At 39.7% G+C, this 15,583-nt stretch overlaps 1 protein-coding gene across 1 annotated transcript in view; it reads right to left on the reverse strand.

The window, feature by feature from the left end:
* trhr2 (thyrotropin releasing hormone receptor 2) overlaps nt 1-15,057 on the reverse strand; it is a 37,731-nt gene extending 22,674 nt beyond the window's left edge. The window contains exons 1-2 of the mRNA XM_024281002.2: nt 14,736-15,057; nt 1,103-1,759 (exon numbers count right to left, since the gene is read on the reverse strand). Coding sequence (XP_024136770.1) covers nt 1,103-1,485 — 383 coding nt within the window. The 5' untranslated portion in view covers nt 1,486-1,759; nt 14,736-15,057. The remainder of the gene's footprint in view (nt 1-1,102; nt 1,760-14,735) is intronic.
* Between the last annotated feature and the right edge of the window lie 526 nt (nt 15,058-15,583).

The raw sequence follows: 15,583 nt of genomic DNA on the forward strand, positions 1-15,583 counted from the left end.
AAAATAAAACAAAAGACAAAAAAATACTTGGTTCACACTGCGAAGCAGTATGCGGGCGGTGTCCGCACAGTATCCACTTACCCTCCAGTTCACACCAGAGACGTATTTTTCCGCAACGGTCGACAAGCATTTCTGCTCAGCTGTGGTTATTTAGAGCTTTCTTTTGCCATGATAAGACACCCTACCCCCCTGATTTTTATCTCTATAGTCTCTTTAGATAAATAAAAATAATTGCATTTGTCAATAGTGGTATTTTATTGTGAAAAATTGGTCATATTTTGAAAATTGACCAAATTTTCTTGTGTCATGGCCCAACTACCTGCCTAGATTGATGCAGATTGCTTGCGGCTTGTGTAAAAAACAGGCGAGACACCAAAACGATCGCTGCACGGCGTGAGCCTTCCACGAAGGACCATGGCGCTTCTCAGCTGGTGTGAACTTCACCATAGGTTAACAAAGGCGGCGAATGGAAGCGGCCTCTGTTCCGCACCGTTTCGCAGCGCTTCCACGTCCGGTGTGAACCAGGCGTGACTGACAGACAGATGGACAAATAGACAGACAAAAGGAAGAAAAAAAAGACAAATGCACTCTCTACAGAGCACAAACCAGTGCCGATCTCAAACCCGGTACATGCAAAGAGGAGTGTCAGGAAGAACATTCAACATAAAACTTTATAGACATATCACACAGATCAAGGAGAGGATAGATGTCAGGATAGATGAACTGATATGATGATAGAATGGCTTTCTAAGCATTTTAAGGCCTCTGAGGGTTATGGCACCCCAAAATTCTCAGCACAGCCATAGTGGGGCTGGCTAAATCCAGGCATTCAGTGGGCTCTAAAGATGGACTGGTAAGTATTTCCATTTTTTGCTGATTTGTATATTCAAGAAAAAGGTAATAAGGACCAAATCGTGACTCATATTCAGTCAAATAAAACCTTACAGTTCGTAGCTGTTTTTTCACACATCTTTAAATACATCAGTGTCATTAGCTCCATTTGTTATTCTACTAAGCATTGACAACATGACTTTTCCCCTTTAAGGTATTTCTATGGTGAATCTAAACAGTCTGAGCCACCTGGAAGGAGAAATGCTCTCACCTTTCCACGGTGAACGCAGTGATGGAACAGGACGACACGTTGATTCCCAAATACTGAAGGTAGGTAATTCCCAAGCACCCGGCTTGTCCAAAAATCCACGTGCCGGTCAGACTGTCAGACACGTTTGGAAGCCCCGCCGCCACCAGAACTGTCAGGTCGGCTATTGCCAGGCTCACCAGGTAACAGTTGGTGGGCGTCCTCATGTGCCGGGTGGTGAAGACCACAAGGACCACCATGATGTTGCCAATGATTCCCACTCCACACACCAGTAAGACTAGGAACACCGACACAGTCTTGTACTCCAGAGAATCAGAGATGGGGACGCTGGAGCTCAGAGAGATGTTGGTGGGCGTGTCCATCCTGGAGCTGACGTTGTCGGTCATGTCTGCAGAAAGCTGCTGGTGTGTTAATCAGAGGAGATCATAGGGTTCAGAGATGAGGGATGGGAGCCGTGATTCCAAAAGGCCGCCATGTTTCTTCTTCTTCATTTAGAATTCTTACTTGAAGCCAGTTATTAAAGTGATCACTTAAAAGAAAAAAGTTTAAGAACCATCCTTTTGTTCTAGTTTTTTTCCGTCGTTCATTTCAGGTCCCGTCGGCTCGCTGCTGTTCTTCTGACCAGCAAAGATGTGTGAAGACCTCCAAAATCTGAGTCACCTGGAAATAGAAAATGTTTTTAGAAAATCAAGTATAAAAAATACAAAAAAGCAGGAATTCCTTGTCCTCATATGAAATTATTGTTCAGCACAAACCTAATTTTTAAAAAAAATAAAAGTTTCTGCTTCATTTTACAGCTTATTGCATCAACAAAGGCTTGAGCAGAATGATTTAATAGTAACTAGAATAAATGTTTTACTTTATATTTGCAGTTTTTACCCTTTAGTAAGCTTAGCAAGAACTGAGAAAAAATATTGAGCATCACCAGAATCTTCACCACTAGTTTGTTTGGAGATATTTTTTGATGGTAAACAAAAAAAAAATTTAAGACCCCTTATGATGACAATTGTGTTTTTGGTGTTTTTAACATTTCTTGCGACCTTTTACTGATGAGGGACTACATATATAAATGAAATTAAGCTTAAAGTCCCATTTTGATGTATTTTAAATCGTTCCTAGTGGTCTTTTAATTATGATTCTACTATTTTTAAGACAAAATCAAAAACCTGAGGGGGTTTCTTGGACATAGTTTCTGTAGAGCGGCAGGAGTTCATTAGAAATTCACCTCTGAGTTGCAGGTGGGACTGTTGGTAAGCCTGCCCTCATTTCCCATTTGTTTACACTTTCTCCAGCTAGCTTACAGCCCCTCACAACCCTAAGGATGCAACAAAAATCCTGAGTTATATTGGATTTATCCAGCCGTACAGATTTGAGTCAGATGTCTGCTCAGATGAGGAAAGCAAAGACATATTTTGACCAATTAGTCTACAAGTAGCAGGAAGCTCGTGACCGACTGTAGCAGTCATAGCCACAGAAAGCATTTTTTTTCCCATTTGCTAATGATACACTATGATTTCAATACAAAGTTTTAATTTTTATTTCCTTTTTTATGTCCTCCATCATGACAAAAATGCAACAAAAACATATTAAAAACACCAAAAACAAAGTTTTCATTGGAATCATTCTTTAAAATTGCATTTCTGCGTGTGTTCTGAGTCCGCACCAACAGTCCCGCCCACAACTCAGAGGCGAAATTCTAATAAACTCCTGTCGCTCTGCAGAAACCAACCCATAAAATGACTTTTGCAATAATGTGACTGCTTTGATTTTGGTTCATTAAAATGTAAGTGTTATTTATAAATCTAGACATTTTTCATGAACTTCACTTGTACTATTGTCTGTTTTGTGTACTTTTGCTTTACAAATTGCTGCCTGTTGGCCAGGACTCTCTTGGAAATGATCTTTTTAATTATTGGTTAAATAAGGGTTTACTAAAATAAATAAAAACAGCATACTCCTAGTTTAAAGGCCACTGGGAATAATTTTAAATTTGTTAAAAAGGTGTTAAAATTGTCAGGTTGAAATGAATTCTAATCAATGGCAAAACACTGACTGCTCATTTTATAAAAACAAGGCTGCCTCACAGAAAGATCAGCGCTGACTGGATAATTGATTTGCACATAAAGTCAGTTTGTCAAACTGTCACTTTCGTGCGGCAGAGTTAACTCTTGGGCTGCTTCCTTTCTAATAGGATAACAAAGGCCTTTAAAGGTGTTGGAAGTAATTTGTCTACAAATTTTAGTTAGCATATGAAGTTACGAATCCATGAAAAACATTCCTAAATGCATAAACACTTTGAAACTGTGATTACCAAATTAGTTTTGCAGATTTCTCATCTGCAGAGAAGAAGCCCATTCTGGCAGATTTGTCCGAAGGGATGTTTTGGGGGAAGCAGTTGGCCTTTTTCTGTGGGAGCTGTTCCAAGAGTGTGTGATCCCTGCTGGTAATGGCTTTTCAGCACCATTACGAACAGGAAAGGATTGATGGTGGTAAGTTGGACTTGTTTTCTGTGGGTGTTGAGATCTGTCAAGAATCTGTGATTAACCATTACCGACAGAAGTGCTGGAACAGTCCAGTTTGAGGCATCTGGGGCCCCTTTTATGAAACTGGATTTCAGTGTGGAACATTTTCAGATTAATAAAGCTGTGCTTCCATGCAGGTAATTCTTTAGGAGAAACCAAACTGCAGTCAGGTTTGTGTGAGTGTTGGATATGCTGACATTCAGATGCAGCTTTGCTCAGCCGATCAGGATGCAGATAATGAAAGATGTCAGCAGAGAAAGAAAAAATGTGCCACGAACAGAAGAGGAACACCAGAAAAAAGGTTTTGTTTGGGAGACTCAGCTCAGACATTTCACAAGTTGAGAAACTACAGAATCTACCAAAAGTACAAGAAAGTAAAAAACATGATAAGATTGAAGCAAAAAACTTCACATCGTGTGGGTTTGTGTGAGATCCACTTGTTGTCACATTTTTATCTGGATTTGTTCCCAAGAGTCCACCATAGAAAGAGAAATATATGATTCTATACTCTCCACTTTATTGTGCAATAATTGACAGACACATACGTCTGATTCTCTACAGTTGGTGTCCTTCAGTATTGTAGTGACAGCTGCTGATAACGGCGAGGAGGCAGTGTTGACTGTGCAGAATATTAAAGCCGCCCCCTTCAATCAATTTCGTCAAAGACGCTCTTAACAGTTTAAAATAGGGAAATATGAAATGTTCTCAGTATATTTTGCTGTGACCTACATAAGAAACAGTATAAACGGCGACATGTCAATCCTTTTAAAGCTTTTAAAGTCATTAATAACTATCCACTATATTAAATTATAGCATATTTACCATGAAAATGTCTATATACATGTCCATTGATTGTATGTGAGAGTGATGTCATCAATGGAAAATGGTTTAATTCCACCAAAATAATAGCTTCTTTTTTTTCTCTACAGACATCACCATGTTGGAGCCAGAAAACGTCAGTGATTGGGCCGAGTTGGTCTGAGTCAATGTTTCTATGGCAACCAATCTCGCCAATCAGGAGTGAGCTTGTTGGAGGTCCACATCTCTACCACTTAAACGTGGTTTGGGAGAATCTATCAATCAAACGTTTTGAACTTTCAACATGAAGCTGCCTACTTTAATTGAGGCATCTGATTGGCCGATTTAGAACTTGAATAACTTGCGATAAAGAAAAAAATGTGAAAAAATAAATTTTGGAAAAGCTAGATCAGGTTTGATTAAAAAAAAAAGTTCACATTAAGAATGGTTATTCTGGCAAATATGATAACTTGAGTAATAGCTGATTATTCCTGAATGGAAGACAATTGGATTTTAATTTTTTGGGACCAGCGGGTACTTCCTATTTGGAACACCATGGACGAGGGGTCTGTAAGCATCGAACTGAGGCGAGTGGATCTACATGCAACTTGACTTTAATAGCAATAGCAACACAAGTAAGGACAAGGCAAAACGTAGTCAGAAAACAGGCCAGGGTCAAACACTGGAGTGAGGCGCAAGACGAGAAAACAGGCGAGAGTCATAGATAGGCAGGCAAAAGGAAGAATGCTCAGACTGAATGCACAGAGCAGCAAAACAAGACTTTGCAGGGAGCAGAGTGAGGAACAGGAATATATATAGCACTGATGATGGAGAAGAACAGCTGGTGGTGACAGGAAAATGGTGGCTGATGCATGATGGGAATTGGAGTACAAGAGGATGACAGATGCAGTTAGTACTAAGGTGAGGACCCCTGCTGGTGGTCGGAGGAGGACATGACTGGCTGGGCCCGGACAGGGTCACTCATTCCAGTTCACAAATACAACAATATTTATCAATAGCTGCATTTCCATTGACTATGAAATTTTGGATTTTTCATTCATAAATTTGTCTAATGGGAACTTTTAGAAAAAAACTAATTTATCGTAAACAAGTTTTTAAACTTGGAGGAGGTGGTTTTTGAGGTTTATCAAAAAGAGATATTTTGCAAAACTGCAATGGAAAAACCTTTATCTAATTAAACGGGTCATGTGACCAAGAACCAGATACTACACTGCACAACAGTTACCACAGCATCACACAGCTCATCAAAAGTTGAGTATGTCATTCAGAATTGTTGGATCCACAGCTCCTCTGTAAAATCATAAACCACTATTTTACAAAATTGCTTCATCCGTAGCCACTCTCATGTAGCTTGCTGCTTCATGGCCTGAATACGACGCTGACGTCTCCTTTGATAGATGAGCGCTAGTGCCGTGACAGAAATTTGAATTTATCTGCTGTAAATCAAGGTATTGTTCACATCTGTCGACTTATCGCATGAGTTGGTTTGTGCTTATTTGCATAATTATGATTTAATGGAAACAGTGTAATTGTGTTTTTTTGACATTTCTAGGATTTTTATAACATTTTGTGCATATGGAAATGCAGCTACAGATATCAACTCTAAGTTAGTAACCTTTAGCCCTGACAGCCTGGGCGGATGAAACATTACTGACAGCTCCTTCATTTATGCTCACAAACTGAAGTGGCTGCAATAAGCTTCCTTTGAAGGGTGACTGGACTCGTCTTTATAGATAAAATGAGAAGATCAGTCATGCGGGGAAGGTTCCACAAAGAGAAGATCTCACTAAAGGGGTTTGAGCATCTCATGCTGCTTCCTGGACGCCTTCCTGGTGAGGCGTTATTGCTCATCACATCAGAAGGAGGCTCTATCATCAACATACGCTTGACAGAGTAAAGCTCTCAGATGGTCTGGTTTCAGTATTATTGCAGGAGGAGGTAAACACAGGAATGGATCTCTTTGCTTTGTTTACAGTTCAACCTAAATGTGGATAAGTAGAAGTTAATGGGTCGGTAGATGGATTTCTTATCTACACATTTATGTTACCAGTGCTCCTTGAAAGCCACCCCCCAAAAAGGTATCATGTCATGTTCAAAAGAGCAGTGTAAAACAGCTTTTGCTTTGTAACTTGGTGTGTTCCTCTGCAGGAAGCTGCAGCTTCAGGATTGCACGCAGTCCTCCACGGCACTCAGCCGGGCTGTGACATTCAAATGATGATTGGCTGTTATTGACATTCTCTCAGCTCCAGGCGGTCTGCACACACTCACAATGAGCTTTCTCATCAACAGTTTCCATTCACAGAGCCACTTCTCACTCAATCACTCTGAGTAAACTCCAACAATCCAGCAGATCTGCAGCTGAGAGAAACCAGGTTTACCAACAACCCGAGGATCCTGTGGCTCGTGTGTCTGTCAAACCGCAGCTATGACACTTCAGAATGTTGGTCCAAAAGGGAAAACTTCAATTATTTTCTGACCAGTAATTATCCGATATGATGGTCCTTCACTATATTGTGGTTCAGCTTTTGCGGTCTCGCTGTTCCATCAATTTCATTTTACTTCAGCTTTCTATGCTTTATTTCTTTTTAATGTATTATTTTCACATCGAATCTGTGTTATGCGTCTTTATTGGCTGTTGGCATTGTCAACCAATCTTCCCCGTGCCATGTCTTCTGTACAGAATGCCTTAAGTTTGCCAAATCGACATAACTTTTCCATCATGAACAGATCTTTGTTTTCAGTCTTTAATACTGGACTTATGAAGGTTTGAACTTTGAGAGTTCAAACAAGAGAGGAAAATGTGAAAGTGTCTGCTTGAGAAAAGTGGATAAAGTATTTATTGAGAAGTTTTACGGCCTTAAAATATCAATAATCCTTCACTGATTTTACCTATTGCAGGTTATTTTTAACCCCCACGATAAACAAGGGAACCCTAATAACAGTTTGGGGTCAGCAGGAGGAAGTCTTGTTTGAAAGTTTTTTCTCCTTTTTTGGGCTTTTAAATTATTTGGGAAACTATTGATGACCCTTTTTTTTCTCATTAATAGGTCAGGGGTCTCTGACCTATAACACCAGATTTTTAGCTCCAGTATTGGAATTACCGTAACTCTTTAATCATTTACATAATTTATGTAATTCAAATGAATTCCAAAGATAAGAAAAGCAGCGAATTGAGGCGATATGAAGTCCAGTGGCACAATTTGAGTGAAGGGGGTGGCGCGGCGATCTGGCAGCAGAAAGACTTGAGCCACACGGCCAGAGTTCAGATATCTCAATTTTAGCAGGTCGCCACATCACATCTGCCAATCAGGAACTCAGCTTTGGGCATGTCACGAAGTCAGCGAGTAGATCAGCAGGTAGAATATTAATCCAATTTGAGACGGTGAGCCTTCAAACTCAGTCACAGAGACACAGAGACACTGCAGAAGCGGCTGTCATAGAAAACAGCCCCCAGAATGAGAGTGAACTTGCTACCAGAATCTCAAAATGATCTCTTGAACCAAGACATGTAGACATAATGTAACTATTTACAAAGAGTTAATCTGATTTCTCAACATTATCTGTCTTCCATACATTTTAGGTGAGAAATCCACAAACACTGCTAAAAACATTAGCTGGTAGCTTCTGGTGAGCAGCGCTGCTAAAGAGGGGCGGGGCACACAAATTTGTCACACGCATCGCATTCAGCGTGAATGCAGCGTTACATGTTCCTGTGGCATTTTTGTTAGTATGGAGGACATAAATTAAGAAAATTCAGCTTAAATTTTCATTTCTGGGTATTTTTTTCTTTATTCATATATATAACTGCACATTATGCATTTAAACAATGCATTTCCAACTTGCCAAAGCCAGAAAAGCGTAATTATTTCTTCCATTGCAATGCTCAAGTTCACAGTGCTGCCTGTGTGCACATCTGAAAAGGTAAAAGCCATTTCATTCTTTTAACACCCCAACTGCAGAAAAGGAACATTTTACAAATAATTCTCAAAATTCAAAGTGCCTGTGAGGGATTTTAGGTTGCTGGAAGAACAAAGTGTTTCTTAATTAAAGACTCCTGACTTTAGTTTTGTGGGTTTTTATGTGGCTAAAGATTTATTAACCAATGTGCAACACAGTGAAGCTCCATACGTCGAGTCCTCTTCTCCAGAAGGCTGCCTTTAATAAATTGAGTTGGATGTGAAATGAAAGGTAATCTAGTCTCACTATTCTGCCATCAGTCACACAAAGCCCACTCTCTATTTCATCCCACATGTCTTTGAGGTGATTTTATTTTTCATTTCTGACCAACAGTTAGAAGATTGCAGCTTCTTGACAACACTGACTGACTGCTGCGACACTGGAGCTCACATGGGAAATAAATGGGGAGGAGGCAGCAGGTTAATGTATGGACCTCACACAAATATTTGTGTTTTTCTTCTCAAGCTGCAAGGTTCTTACCTTCACTGCAGCCTGACCTTCCCCCAGCCATTCTGTTTTCTATTTATTACAGCTAAAGCCACTCTTTAACATTTCAATAAGTCTGTTTACATATCCACAAAACCGGCCATTTCTCATGATCACATATCTCTCTTCATCAGATTATTATGCTTACATGGTGCTTTGTAAAATACAATAACTCTGGGAATCAGGGGATCAGATATTTACTGTGGCTAAAAGGATAAGAGATTATATATTTGCTTATATACTTCAAGATATTTGAAAGTCAATTTCCTAATTTTATAAATCCGACATTTTACCTGTGACAGTACTGGAAAATCTCCCTTTGAAGAAAGCTCTGAACTTGTAAATAAATCTCTATGTGAATAAAGAACTGGACTTTTGAACTATTTTGACTTCCGGCTGAAAGAAACTTTTACTTGGTGATAACTTTTACTTGTATTTAAACCTGAAACTCACCAGACCTACAATAAATATAAGAAGAAGCAACTTTGTGTTTGGATCATCTCCAAAGTTGGTGGTCCATTGCAACCTTTTAGTTTTTCTCACATTTTGGCCTAAAAAATATGTGCATCACATTTCGTGCCTCTACATCAGAGTAAATTTTCTGTAAACTTTGTACACTTTCTACACCAACATTAGTAGTGTAAAATTAAACTTTTGCTTTCAGTTTGGTAATGGCTTTGAAATGGTTTTATGTTCATTAAAGTTCCATTTCAACTATATTTTTTTCTTTTGTAAAATCGTTCCCAGTAGTCTTTTAATTATTATTATGCATTTTTAGCCACACCACTAGCGTTACAGCTCCAATGCGAGCGCAGTAGTCTTTACGTATCTTTAAAAGTGTGAGAGGAAATTCCACTGCAGGGCGTTCATGTCCTGCGGTCAGGCCTCTGTGCCGCTGCGAATCCGTTTCGTTTGGTTCAAAGTTTTGCAGGGCGATGTTGCTGAACAGCAGCGAACAAAGGCGGAGATTAGCGTGAATGTATGAGTTTGGAGTTTTGCGAGGTCTGCAGCAGAGCCTGTGGCTGTAGCTAACCTGTAGCTAATATGAGTCATTGGCTGTAGCTAAACCACTCCCACATCACACCTGAGCTTCAGCGCAAGCCGTGTGAGCCAGGGGTAAGCATGAACGGACCAGGGTGCAGGCAAGGGAGCGGAGAAGTGGAGAAGAGTAACTTTGAGATCTCCATTTCAGTGACTGCATCATTAGTCTGAGCCTTTTCTTGCATCCTGTTTTCGATTTGAATTAAGAAATACTCAGAAACACAGTTTTAGTCTTCAATTCTTTTGTACAGGTCCTCTATTATGAGAAAAAGGCTACAAGAACATGTTAAAAACACAAAAAATGTATTATTTTCATTTGAGTGGGTCTTTAAATTAAAGATGAGTATTTTATAAGCAGGTTTTGGAAAACTTTCTGAGCCTCAGGAAGGGGAAGCAGTTTTCTGCAGGCATCATTTTTGGTGTGCGTGGGGAGTTGTTGAATTTGACTGAAGATGAAATAGAAGGAATACTACGAGGGACTCCCTAACCATGTTGACAAGCCTTCTGTTAGGGAAGCAGAGGCTGAGGACTCAGAGATATGGTTGTCCATCACCCGAGCTTAAGTCAGTAATATACCGACTACCTGAGAACACCCAGTCCCCCTTCACTCACCTCTTTGGGGAAGGTTAGTTAAGTTCACCCCAAGTACATTAAGTCTTGGCTGACACGTTTCTGCAGCATTGCTTGGCAGTTGGGGACAGTACCACTGGATTGGCAGACTGCGGTGGTGGTTCTCTTTGTGTTCTAACTACTAGAGAATCACACTTCTCAGCCTCCCCATGAAAGTCAGTTCCAGAGTACATAGAAAGGAGAGCCCACCTGATAGTCCAACTTTGGATTCAGGAAGTTGTTTCTGTCTTGACAGGAACAGGAAGTTGCCATCCTGGTAGTGAAACAGTGGACCAGCTCTACACTTTCCACAGGGGGCTTGAGGGTTTGTGAAAGTGCATCATGTGTACTTGCCATTCCTCATCAATCATTATTGAGTTCAATATCTCACCTGTGTTCTAATGGATATATTTACTCCTTCCAGTCTCTCTCTCTAGTTGACATTGCATAGTAGTGTGTTTACTCGTTCCAGCAATCTTCTTTTAAGTTCATGTTTCTTACCCAGCTACCTCTCTGACCATGTCTATGCCTTGTCCTCGGTTACACGAGTTATCTTTAGTCTCCCCATTGCTGATAAAGTTTCTGTCCTCGACCAGGCTCATGTGAATGTCCCTGTTAATTGATCCAGTTCATGTCCTCAAGAGTTCGAACGTTGTCCACCAGCCTTTTTATGTTCTACCGCTCTCTGTGGACCTCTACTGTGTGTTCCTGTTTGACTACAAACTTATACAGACTCTTCCACAACATGCAAGCCTTCCTCCACTGCCTCCTTCAAGAAAAGAAAGATTCTACTTTACGTCTGCCATCCAAATTGATTAATGTATCCTTAATAGTAACCTGCCTTGTCCTGACTTGTTTCTGGGCTGTCCATTTTCTCAGCATTCAGGTGCTACATTTATTTTAGTTATCATGTGTTTTGTGGATTTGGAGAAGGTATTTGACCGTGTCTCCCGTGGTGTCCCGTGGAAGATTTTCCATGAGTATGGGGTCAGGGGAGGCTTTTCCGAGGACCATCTGGTCCCTGTGTGATGAAAGCAAAAACTTTGTCCACATAGCTGGTAGATATTCAGACCTGTTCCCAGCTCAGGCCTGCCTTCTATCACAGGTTCTGGTCATAAATTTTATGGCAGACTTACATGACCTAACCAGAAGCTGGAAGTCAGGGGTCTACTTTGGGTGCCTCTATGCTCTCTTTCCTCTCAGCTCTTTACAGAGGATATTGTCCCATTGATTTAATTCAGCCAAGACTTCCAGAGTGTACTGTGTTGTGCAAGTTTGCGGCAAAGTGTGATGCAGGTGGGATGACGGTTGGCAACACCAAGTTTGAGTGGCTGAGTGCTCCCTTACAGATAAGAGCAAGCTGCTTGGTCAGTCAGAGGGAACCCAGAGTAGATCTCCACATGGAGAAAAGCAAGTGAACATGGCTTGGGTATCTGGCTCAGATGCCTCCTGAATGCCTTCCTAGGAGGTGTTCCAGGCATGGCCCACCAGGCAATGATCTAAGCCCCCTGAAGAGACAACGTCTCTTGGCTGACGTGAAGATGGATGAATGGATGGATGGATGGATGGATAGTTCATGTGCTTTGATTGAATAGATTAAAGTGCAGCTCCATAGGTTTAATCAAAAGTCAGAGGTCATATCTACAGGTAACTTTTTTATGTCTAAATGTGAACAAAAAGTTTACCAAGCCAATTTTCCAACTGCAGCAAAGCTTTAAAAATCTTGTACTGTTGCTATGCTACATTTTGCAGTCAGTGAAGATGAAAGCTGTGTGTGAATTTGATTCACACCTTACCTGAAATGTGCCAAGTTTTTCTCAAACTGGTGACTTTTCGGTATTTGGAAAAAAAAAAAAAAAAACATTTTAAAAATGAATCCCTGTGATTTTAGGCTGATCAGTGGGAATAAAACTGTATTTGTTGTATAAGACTCTCCTATGCACCGATGATGACACTTACATTAAATAAATCAAGAAACAGGATTAGTTGTTTCAAAGGAAAAACAGGCGTACCTTTCAGTGGTCCACTAATCCCTACAGAAATCTTTTTAAAAATATTACGAGATATTTTAGGAACATGTATCAGGACTATTAAGTTAAAGGTTTGTCTCTTTGGATAATACTCTGTTTTTTTGGAATTGTGTTATAAAAAATGATGATGATATTAAAGTGCTTCTCTTGAAAATGCTAGGATGAAAGGCAGATATGACCGATACAATTCTAGAAATATATAAAATATAAAAAATACATTTGAACATTTTCTAACATGCACATAAGCTGCTGAGGTCAGAAAGTGATTATAAGTGTAAAGGCACAAAATAAAAGATTGTAGCTTCGGTTAGAAGCTCACCTAATGCTTGTAAATAACAATTGTAAGTCCACTTTCACCAGCAGATATTAAAAAGTGTGTCAAAACACAAGTAAATCAATAAGGAAGGGAATGTGACACAATGACAATAAACTTCTAGAAAGACTTCAACCATGTAAGGATGACCACTCTGTACTAAAACCTCATTAAAATAGACACAAATACAGAAAAATATATATTTTCTTCACCAACATGACGATATTTGACCCTATTTTCTGTGAATTACATTCCAAAGAAAAGCTTGAGTCATGCATCTTCACGTCATCCATGATTCTACAAGAATCCTGGTTTTCTGACGGAATCACGTAATGCTGTGTGGTCATTTCATAGAACCTTTTTCCCTTTAGTCATTTGGGCGAAGCATCCAGCCACTAATCGGTGCGTTTATGATCAACAAACCAACAGTTTCCGGACTTATCGCAGCGCAGAACCGGTGTGTTTTCTGCTCTCCAGCTGATTAATATGCACAGTGCTGCGAGGGCTCGAAAAAAGCAAATAAAAGACCGGTGATTTAGTGCGTGAAAAGCCTCTAACTGCACAAAGGTGTCAAAGTGGACACATCTGTTTCAGCATTCTCCTTCAAAAACTCTTTCTGCCAAAAGGACACAAATGTTCAAGTTCCACTCCGATCCTTATTGTGCCGTTTTTAGCCTAAATCAAAAAATCTAAATAGTTTCTGCAGAGCGCCAGGAAATTCACCTCTGAGTTGCTGTGAAGTTAGCCGCCCCCCATTTCCCATCATCCATTTGTTTACATGCGGATTTACAGCCCCTAAAAACCCAAACTTTACATTATCGGTGGAAAAAAAAGCAATATTGAAGCTGTCCAGCCGTACAGTTTTGAGCCAGATGCTCGCTCAGACGAGGGAAACAGAAAGTTGTCTACAGGTGGGTGCATCAGAATGGAGCGGAGCAGGGAGCTTGTGGTTTGCCGTAATAACTTCTAAATCACACCTATGAGATTTTTCCGACCACATGATTTAGCCTTCTCCTAATTCACAGTTATTTGAATAAAGAAATACTCAAAAACAAAGCTTAATTTTCTTTATAAGTAAAATAAAATTCCACAAGAACATGTCAAAAACACAAATGATGATAGTTTTTAGGTTGTTGTTGCGTTACTCCAAACACAAATTGACTCTTAAAGGGTAAAAATCTTCTTGCAGGTAAGAAAAAGCAACTATTTCTTTTAATTTTGAATATATTTACACTGTCATGTAAAGCTTTTACTTAGACTCCCATTTTATTTAAAAACACTTGATAGTAATTGACATAATCTCATTTAACCTGTGTGTGACACATATTTGTCTCTTTTGGTGAAGGAGTGAGCAGCTCCAGGTTCTGTCTTCATCTCTGGATCTGTGCGCTCCAGCAGGGGCAGTTTTCGCTTTTAGATGTCCTTATCACAGTCCAAAAGACTACTTTAACTGCTTTTTTTGTCACTAAAAATGACCAAAACATAAATAAATACAATTACTTTGCAGTTTCCCGTTGAGGAATATCAAACAAAGATTGCCAGGTTTAATGAAATCAATTCAAATCAGCAGATTGGTGAATAAAACAGATGATACGCACGCAAATTAACACTTTTGTTAAAAAATAAAATAAACACATTTTAGACCATAAATCATTATTGCATTCATGGTTAAAATCCAGAACCTCTAGAACTGAGTTTTTGCCTTCATTCTCTAATTTTAAAACTAAAAGTTTAAACTTAATTTAATTTTTTTAATTTGTTTTTTCTTCCTCTGACAGCTCTCCTCCCGCGCGCCAACGGCGCGAGCGCAGAAACTGCAGAAAACTCCTGAGAATAAGAAACGAATCAATCAAACTTACTCTGTCGGAACCGATGCGGGTTTTCCTCCCGAACCTCCTTTGACTCCGCTGCTCCAGCCAAAGCGCGTCTCACCTGCGTGCGCGTGTCTGCAGCCCGCGCGGCCGGCGCGGGTTCGGAGCTACTGCGCTCCAACTGTCAGGCGCGCGCGCTTTTCTGCTGCCGCCCGCGATCCGTCACACTGCCGCCCTTTCAAAATAAGAGCGTCAACTAGAGGTAAACAACGATGTTTACTTCCAAACTAACCAAAAACAAATGTGATAACAGTAAATAATGATATCTAAGAGGTAAATTAGTATGTTTACTACACGTTTCTGAAGGAAAAAAACGAAAAGGGGGTCTGTAAAACAATGTTTGGGCCATTTCTAAAGATTTCTGGAGTCTGTTAAGAGCTGATTTTAAAGCTTGCTCAACCCACCATGAACTTTCACACTTTAGCTTTTTAACAAAACATTCATTCATGCAAACAATACACATTCAAGTTGTAAAACTATACAAACAAGGTAGGTACTAGAGTGCCACCTTGAAAAGTTGTAACAAAACAAAGTAAAAAGTCAAATAGTTTCAGGTCATTTCAACATTTTAAAGTTTAACAAAGGTGAGCTGTTATTCCTTTTATCTTTAATTACCTTCAAAAAATCAAATATATTTTTAAACATCTTTATAAATCAAAAATCCTTCATCAAAATAAGCATCTTATGGCAGATGGTAAACTTAAAGAACTGCATTTTTGCTGATCTGTCTTAGTTGTAAATCGCCTCACATCTTGGTTATGGATCACAGTAAAGATTCTTCAATTTCTGGAATTCTTTGCATCATTAATTTTTTACTTCCCATGCTGGACATTTCC

The sequence above is a fragment of the Oryzias melastigma genome, linkage group LG6 (assembly GCF_002922805.2).
Source record: "Oryzias melastigma strain HK-1 linkage group LG6, ASM292280v2, whole genome shotgun sequence".
Lineage (NCBI taxonomy): Eukaryota > Metazoa > Chordata > Actinopteri > Beloniformes > Adrianichthyidae > Oryzias > Oryzias melastigma.